A 9,063-nucleotide genomic window follows, 5' to 3' on the forward strand; every position below is an offset into this window, starting at 1 on the left:
AATTGTTGAAAAATCTAATCTTGTAAATAAACCACCATGTATTATTCTGTATTCTCAATAGCATTTAATCATAACAATATTCAAAATGTCATGTCTCATACAACAGTATTGATATAACGGCAATGTATCACACAGCCCACTTTCAAGAGTGCCTGGAACTAAGTACATAACGTTTCATCATATTTTACACATGTAAGTTTGTAACTTGCTGTCCCAGTATTTCTGGAAGTAAACAGTTTCTAAAAAAGCACTCAACTTTAGGAATCACATCATCCCAAAGTTCAAAATCAGGCAAAATCCTTTCCACAAAAATGTCATTACAGTTCCACACAACAAAGTCACAGTACTCAGCACCTACAATGTGAAGCTGTGCCTGAACTTGGTAGTAGTAGTCATGACTTCGGTCCAGTTTAACATTATCTCCATCATTGATGAGGCAGAAACTCTTTTCCCCTGCACACATGCGCAGATTGGCTTCATCCTGGTGAGAGTGTGGGCACTAAAATAACAGTGAGAAGGACATATGAACAATAGATTAAAGGAAAACACCATCGTTTTTCAATATTTTACTATGTTCTTAACTCAATTTAGAGAAATTAATACATACCTATCTTTTTTCAATGTGTGCACTTCATCTTTGCACAGTGCATCATGAATGTGTTAGCATTTAGCCTAACCCAATTAATTCCTTAGGATCCAAGCAGGGATGAATTTAGAAGCCACTAAACACTTCCATGTTTTCCTTATTAAAAGACGGTTACATGAGTAGTTACACGAGTAAGTATGGTGGCACAAAATAAAACGTGGCGATTTAAGTGGATAAAAAATGAGAACTATATTGTATGGCGGAAGAGCACTTAGTTTGCAGCACTTCAACCTCAGCACGCAGTAACATCATCTCCTAAAAACCCACCCTCCCCCACTCAAACTTCTGAAGTCAGGAGTGATGTTACTGAGCGCTGAGGTCGAAGTGCTGCAAACTAAGTGCTCTTCCGCCATATGATATAGTTATTTTTTTATCCGCTTAGAAAATCGCCACGTTTTATTTTGTGCCACCATACTTACTCGTGTAACTACTCATGTAACCGTCTTTTAATAAGTAAAACATGGAAGTGTTTAGTGGCTTCTAAATTCATCCCTGTTTGGATCCTAAGAAATGAATGGGGCTAGGCTTAATGCTAACACATTCACAACGCACTGGGCAAAGATGAAGTGCACACATTGAAAAAAGACAGGTATGTATTCATTTGTCTAAGTTAAGATTCGTTTTCCTTTAACAAAGATAATTTCTGCCTTTTTGCTCAGTTTAGGACTTGAGACTTGACTCGTACTAGAGATATAGGGAATTTACTACAACAGAGACTGTAATGTTACCTTAATCTCGCAGATGCCAGTTCCGTGACAGTCACAAGCGACAATCCCATCAGGGGAGGACCCCATGTATGGCCACTTGGGGTTCAGCCAGAGACCACTGTCCATACAGGAGAAGCCTGCATGCTCCCGAACCATCAGCTTCTCATATGCTCCTCTGGCTTGTGCTTCATGTTTGCATCCATAACTGTACACAGTACACATGCAACACATGAAACGGAAATTATTACTTTGTATTGCACATGTAGAGCAAGTTCAGTGATTTAAATGCCATTAACCTAACCCCTATACTTAGTTCTAATCCTGCATAACCCTTATAACCCTATAACTAATGTTTATCTTTCAGGGCTGTCCATACCATGAATCAACTATGAAAACAGTAAACATTTGTTCATATCCCATTTGTTCATGCCTCATACCCCAAATCTTACCTTTGCCTTTCCCTAATTCAAACCCTAAATACCTTGTAGCGGCTGTGGTGAACCTATATGCTTCTGGGTAGCATATGCCCTTGATCAAGCTCTTGGATGGCTGCTGGGGGTTGGTCTTAAGAACTTGTTTCAGCTTTGAGGCCGTTACACGTCCTGCTCTTTGCCTAAACCAAACCCTGCTTGCACTCTGACTTCGAGTTGCCCTCTCTACAGCCTGAACTTGAGACAGGGTGAGCTCTTCTAGCTGGAAATCCTGGCATAGCTCTCCAAGCTCTTTGGGGGGAAGCTGCAGAGTCTCTGGTGTTCTGTATTCAAGAACAGTTTTAGGAAGCATGCAAGATTTGGGGATGAATTCTTTGTGGTAAGGCTCCCTAGCCATCAGTGCTGCACTCCTTGGACAGTTTTTGCTTAATGTCTCAAAAAACCTAGCATATGTTTCTGACCCTCTCTTCACTCTTGGGCATGGAAGTGATTTTCCCAACCTTGTTGTCAGTTGTCCTGCCATCAATGGAACGGTCAAGCTTTATTTTTTTTGCTTTTGCTGAGGAGAAGTCAATCAGAGCTACTGGAGCAGCAGGAATCTGAAAATAAGTTAACACAAAGAAGATCATTAACTCCACATTTCTGGGGTCCATAACATATCTATATGCAGTTTAAATCTGCCGTTTATCCGATGGCTGTGAGGAAAACAGGTAAGGCTATCATCACAGGATTGAGATGCCAAACTGTATTTATGTGGGTCTTTGTTGTCCTTAACTCCTCTTTGCCCAACAGGGAAATTGTGACTGACCACAATGTCACAAGCTACACAGATTTAGGCAGAATATAGAATAGAAATACTTTAATAATCACCGACATTAGGTAAGATGAAATATAATGAACATCCCCTCATAGAGGAGGAAATGTAGACGAAGGCAAGCAATCTACTTGTCTACTGTATGTTGTGTCCTGATGAATTAACCAGAGTAAAGACATAACCAAAGGGGCACAATATAAACATCAAAAAAGGATAGTTCACCCAAAAATGAAAATTCTGTCATCATTTACTCACTCTCATGTTGTTACAAACCCACATAAATTTCTTTGTTCTGATGAACACTAAGGAAGATGTTTAGAGAAATGTTTGTAATTAAACCGTTCGTGGACCCCATTTACTTCCATAGCAGGATAAAGGAATACTATGTAAGTAAATGGGGTCCACAAACGGTTTGGTTACAAACATTTCTCAAAATGTCTTCCTTTGTGTTCATCAGAACAAAGAAATTTATGTGGGTTTGCAACAACATGAGAGTGAGTGATGACAGAATTTTCATTTTTGGGTGAACTATCCTTTTAATTTATTAACATCATAATTTAGCCTACTGTTAAACAGTGTCCCAAAATAACATTCTCTGTCCCACATTAGGTTTGCTGTGAAGGTGTCACCTTACCTTTTTTACATGTGATGGCATGAGCCACTTGCACTGCTCTGTTGTGCAGGAAGCTGAATCTCGCATCTTTACCCCAACTTCAATGGAAAAAAGAACTGCCCCTACATGAGAACACGATTCTGATAGTCTGTGAACAGAACACAATATGACATTTTTTAAACCTCAAATGCAATCTGCACAAGTGGCAAAGTGCCATATATATCAGCACATTTTGATGATGTGCAATATAGCCTACTTATACTAATATGGATGGAGTAGCACTTTACATTAATCAACATGTTTATTCCTTAAAGCTCTCTCTCCGCTGGTTCTGAAGTACACAGTATGCTAGCAGTAAGGTGTGTGTGTGTGTGTGTGTGTGTGTGATCTCGTTGTAAACATCCCTAGCCAACATAAATTACTTACCCTGCCATGCAATTGCAATGAGCTGCAATGACTTCTCCAGCCTCCTTCGCAATAATCCAGGTCTTCAGAGGTGTTTCGCTTGACCTCTGAGAGTGGTTTACCTTGGAACATAGACGACTGTCAGACTAACGTCGTCGTAAAGATGTGTTGCGTTACTGCTAGCCTCTTAGCACAAAAAAATATAACAAACACTCACTCTGGCGAAGACCAAACGATGATCATCGTGGAGCCGTTTGACACCGAGGTTGTGGACCCATCCGTTGACAAAAAAGTTGTATGCCTCCAGACTTTTATAGGCCTTCATTTGCTGTCTGTTGTAGTACGATGTCTGAAGGACCAGATAGTTGGTGATGTCAACAGCCTCAACTGTCGGTAAATCTTTCAGTTCTACTGAAAACTCACTCATCTTCATGAGGTACGGGTCACGTCCAACATATCTGTTAATTAACTCCTTGTATCTATGTCTTGAAACTGGATCTAAATCCGTACAATACTGACTTTCTGCAACGGTTTCCTCTATAGACGTATTCTCCATGTTTACTTCCTACCCTCCATCTGCCTTCTTCCCGCCCTCGCGCATCATCATAATCACGTGACTGAAACCCTGCAATTGACAGTTCTGAACTCTTGCTTTAATACAAAATACATTGAATGGACCCCCTGACTGACCAGAGCCCTTCGAATCGTCCCAATCTCTCTGCAGGAAACAACACACAGTATTGAGATTCAAGTAAATGTACACCTTTGAATGGGTTAATTTTGTGTAAATTCATCTATTATTGTGTCTTGTGGACTATATGTAAACATCTGTTATGTGAAATAGCTTGTTCAGGGAAACACTAAATAAAAACAGGCAATTTTTTGCCTATTACTTTGTTAAAATTATTAACATCCTGCAAGGTTTATGTAAACTTGACCTCAACTGTACCACTAGATTATATGCACAAAGCATTTGTGATTATCCTTAATATTTGTAATAAAAATAAAAATCTTCAGAATATCAATAATAATCAATCATTCTCAATTGTTTGGAAGAATATTCTTTCTGAAAGTTGATAGATGATCAATACTGAGTGTTCGCTGGATGAACAGATTAATTGATTGTAATATTAATTCAGGTACATCAAGTTAATTATAATAACTGATCCAAACATTTATAATTATTTATTCATATTTCCCTTTGAGCTCATTTGCTACACATGTATTGTTTAAAACAAGAAGGGCATAACCTTATGAAAAGAAAAACATGAACATTGTGGTTGTGGCAGTTGCTTGGATTCATCAGCGGTTGGCTTGTCATTATCATGATATTACAATATTGCAGTTATCATGACAGACCTAACCACAGGTTTCCTCTCTTGCTCGGGCCCTGGAGCTTCAGCCCCGTCTACTGTTAATGCGGCCCTGTGTTCAGGTACAGGAAGTTCAGCTCAACACAGAATGTCACACAGGTGCTTGAACTGACAAGTTTAATAATTATACCTGGAACCTGATATCTGATATCAGTGATGAATTTTGATTTCATTGATTTAATTTGACATATTTGAATACATAAAAGTTGTTGTGATAATTCAGTTTTTAAAATATATTTTTATTATGATTTTTACAAACATACAGAAAAAACTAACAACAAACAGACCCTTCATATAATAACAATCCGTGCAATGTGTAAAATAAAGCACAAAAAAAAGAGAGAGAGAGAATGACGATATACAAAAACATTTCCTACAGTGTGTAATTACCATATTTATAGAAAAATACTGTTACAGATCCGGAATAACTGTGTAAGTCTTTTAGTCCTTGTGGCTCTTCAGAAAAGAAAAAACTGGTTCCCACATTTTGTCAAATTTTGCAGAGTTCCCAGAGATGGTATATCTCATTCTTTCCAGGTGTAAGGTGGAAGTGAGTGCAGTAAGCCAGTCAGAAAAGAGAGGCCTGACATTTTTCTTCCACAACAACAGAATAACTTTCTTAGCTACAATCATTCCATATAGAACAGGTAACCGTACCTTCAAACTGAGAGCCTCCAGCAAATCTGACCAGCCAAAAATTGCTATCATTGGATCGGGGAGTAAAACACAGTCATAAACCTTGGCAAGAAACTGGAAAATTTCTAGCCAGAAACTCTGAATTTGTACACAGTACCAGAAAAGATGTGCCAGGGTACACTTATCACATATGGGGGAGACGGAAGGATAGAATTTGCTAAGCTTTGTTTTACAATAGTGAAGTCTGTGTAATACCTTATATTGAATAAGTTGATGTCTTGAATTTTATAGAGCATTAATAAATAGACAAAAGGCATTTATCCCAGTCACTCTCGGAAATCCCAAGCAGCTTTCAAATGAAGGGAGGAAAAGTCTGTTTCATCTTTAAAAGCATTAAGGAATAAGGATATTAGGCCTCTAGAATTAGGAGAATTTGAGAATAAGTCAAATATTTTACAATCTCAAGACAAAACATCAAAATTTGAAATATTAATTCGAGCATAGTTCCTGACCTGAAGATATCTGACGAAATGAGAAGAAGGGAGACTGAATCTCTCACTGAGCTGAGAAAAGGAGGCAAAAGCCTTATTAAAGTATAAATCTTTAACACTGAAAATTCCTTTGCTATGCCATTCCTTAAAAACTTTATCAGTGAGAGATGGTTTAAATGCATGATTATACCAGATAGGAGTAAGTGGGGAAGTACTTGGTAACTTGCTTACCTTTCTAATTTGGTACCATATTTTGATAGGATTAAATTATCTTTGGGAACCTCTTTACTAAGCAGGGGTATTGAAAAAAGCAAAGCAGAAAGAGAAGAGTGAAAGGTACTTTGTTCTATTGCTTGTTCTATTGCCTGGAAAAGAATCCCGCCAATACATTAAAATTCTGCAATTCACTGCCCAATAATAATGACGAAAGTTAGGCAGACCAAGTGTTTAGGTTTATACACATGAGTCTTAGATATACAAGCACTTTTGAAACCCCAGATGAAAGGCATAATATTGGAGTCAAGAGTTTTAAAGAAAGATTTGGGTAGGAAAAAGGGCACATTTTGAAAAAGCTATAAATATCTCTGAAGGCTCGGAAGGCATTTTAATTGCATTGATGCGGCCAATCATTGATATAGGGAGTGATCTCCATCTTTCTATGTCCTGTTTCAAGTTATCTAGTAGCACAAAAATATTAAATTTAACTAAATCCTTTGGATTCTTGGAGACGACCACACCGAGGTATTGTATCATGTCCAAAGCCAGTTTAAAAGGCAGACTCTGCATGAAAACTGGATCTATAGTATTGCTGATGGGCATGAACTCGCTTTTTTGCAAATTAGCAGAATAACGTCTCAGGTTATGACTATAACCATAGTTCCCTGAGAGAGGGAACGAGACACTGCGTCCCGAAGGGGGCGCTATGGGAACGCCCTCAGCGTGAAAGCGTCTGATGCACGTGTGTCAACTAGTCCAATGGCGAGAGTGAACGTCACCGGCGGGTGACGTCACGACCAGGAAAGTATAAATACACATCCGGAAAGACCGGCTTCAGCTTAAACTGCCGAAGCAAATCGATCACAGGGATGCAGGGAGTATGGCAACGCGACGCAGTGTCTCGTTCCCTCTCTCAGGGAACTATGGTTATAGTCATAACCTGAGACGTTCCCTTTCGAGGGAACTCGCACTGCGTCCCGAAGGGGGCGCTATGGGAACGATATCCCAAAACGCCATAATTCCAAAATGCCTGTCTGTGTGAAACTGTGGCACACTAAGACAAGAGCACTGAAGAGCCTGGAGCTGCATCCAGGTCGAGATACATCATCTCACAACGTGAGTGGCGAGGATCAGCCCGCCACATCACAGACTTCCTTGAGGAAAACCCCCAACATCAAGGCCTTGGAGGCCGCCATACTCCTAGTAGAGCGAGCTCTGGCAGACAGTGGATACTGCTGGCCGGAGACCTCATACGCAAGTGATATAGTCTCAACTATCCACTTGCTAACCAATTGTATGGACGCAGGGAGACCCCTAATTGCGCGGTCCAAAACAAACAGTTGATCTGAGGTCTCCCACAGGGCAGCTCTGTGGATATCAGGTGTCCAGTGCTCACACTGGACACACAAGAATCCACTTTTCCTGGTCTGGATCTGAGAACAGAGGACAGAAAGCTTGCAGCACTATAGGCCGTGTCATATTGGTCAGAACCTTAGGTATATAACCCGGTAGGGTAAAGGAACACTTTGACCATCCCTGGTGCACACTCAAGGCACGTAGGGGATACAGATATGGCCTGAAGGTCTCCTACTCTTTTAGGGAAGAAATGGCAAGGAGGAAAACAGTATAAACAGAATCAAGCGGCTCAAATGGAGCTGCAGATAAGCCTTCCAACATAAAAGGCCAAGTCCCAAGCAGGAACCCTAGTGCATGTTGCAGGCCTCAGCCTCAGAGTGCCACGAAGGAAACGATACCTCAAAGGGTTATTCCCCACAATTGTACCAACCACAGGGACATGGTACTGCAGAAATACGAGGATAGTTTCCTTGTGGTTGGAGTTCTGGAGTAAAGTATGGTCACCACAACCTCGGTTGAGAGACCAGATACTATGAGTTGGGCCCCCTCAGGGGCCAAACCCACAGGTTGAATACTTCTGGGCGGGGTGAAAAATCCAGCCCGTTGCATGAGATAGGTCTCTCCTGAACGGAATCTCCGAGGGAGAGCCGTCAAGGATAGACACGAGGTCCAAGAACCATATCCGACTTGGCCAGTAAGGCGCTACTAGCAGTAGACTTATCCCTTCCCGGCGAATTTTGTCCAGAACTCCTGGGAGCAGAACAATTGGGGGGAAAAAAACGTACAGACGTAGCCTCGGCCATGTCTGTACCATGGCATCCAGTCCAAGAGGAACTGAATGTGTAAGGGATAACCACAGTGGACAGTGCGTCGTATCCTGAGACGCGAAAGATCCATATGAGCTTCACCACTTTGGGGTGAAGTCTCCATTCCCCTGGCCTCAGCCCCTGTCTCGACAGGATGTCTGCTCCTATACTGTAGGTCCCTGAAATAAGATTGTTCTCGAGGAGAGCATCTTCCCCAGGGACCACAGGAGGATCTGGTGCGCCAGATAGTGGGCGCAAACGCAAACCCCCCTGTTGATTTATATAAGAGACCATCGATGAATTGTCTGTTTTCCAGACAGCTCGATGACCTCTCAGGTCTGGGAGGAAGAACTTCAACGCATTGAAGCCCGCCATCATCTCCAGGCAATTAGTGCCACGAAAGATGATGACTCCTCAACAGCCCTTGAGCTGAGCGGCCTTCCATTACCACTCCCCAGCCTGTGAGAGAAACATCTACCATGAGAGTGACTCAATGATATTAAGCTCCTAACACAGGTCCCTGGGACAGGAACCAACTTTTCTTCCATATAACCAAGGCGCGGAGACAC

The 9,063-nt window shown here is 41.2% G+C and overlaps 1 protein-coding gene across 3 annotated transcripts; it reads right to left on the reverse strand.

Moving 5' to 3' along the window:
• Nucleotides 1–48: 48 nt before the first annotated feature.
• Nucleotides 49–4,216, reverse strand: LOC125246229. 3 transcript variants are annotated; one of them, XM_048157143.1, is made up of 7 exons: nt 3,834–4,215; nt 3,638–3,738; nt 3,233–3,359; nt 2,285–2,383; nt 1,835–2,107; nt 1,375–1,558; nt 49–499 (listed from the first exon to the last, which is right to left on the reverse strand). In XM_048157143.1, the coding sequence occupies exons 4-7, from the start codon at nt 2,305–2,307 to the stop codon at nt 185–187; spliced, it is 795 nt and encodes a 264-aa protein (XP_048013100.1). In that variant the 5' UTR covers nt 2,308–2,383; nt 3,233–3,359; nt 3,638–3,738; nt 3,834–4,215; the 3' UTR covers nt 49–184. The 3 variants fall into 3 exon arrangements, 2 of the variants coding, with proteins under 2 accessions (XP_048013100.1, XP_048013099.1); XR_007179789.1 differs by lacking the exon at nt 1,835–2,107 and having other exon boundaries at nt 3,834–4,216; XM_048157142.1 differs by lacking the exons at nt 2,285–2,383; nt 3,233–3,359; nt 3,638–3,738; nt 3,834–4,215 and having other exon boundaries at nt 1,835–2,269.
• Between the last annotated feature and the right edge of the window lie 4,847 nt (nt 4,217–9,063).

Source organism: Megalobrama amblycephala, linkage group LG14 (assembly GCF_018812025.1).
Source record: "Megalobrama amblycephala isolate DHTTF-2021 linkage group LG14, ASM1881202v1, whole genome shotgun sequence".
In the NCBI taxonomy this organism is placed as follows: Eukaryota; Metazoa; Chordata; class Actinopteri; order Cypriniformes; family Xenocyprididae; genus Megalobrama; species Megalobrama amblycephala.

Coding starts and splice junctions, on each gene's coding strand:
- LOC125246229 (XM_048157142.1), bottom strand. CDS start 2,181: ATGGCTAGGGAGCCTTACCACAAAGAATTCATCCCCAAATCTTGCATG. Junction 1,559..1,834: donor TTCACCACAGCCGCTACAAG/GTATTTAGGGTT, acceptor TACTGTGTACAG/TTATGGATGCAAACATGAAG. Junction 500..1,374: donor CTGGCATCTGCGAGATTAAG/GTAACATTACAG, acceptor CTGTTATTTTAG/TGCCCACACTCTCACCAGGA.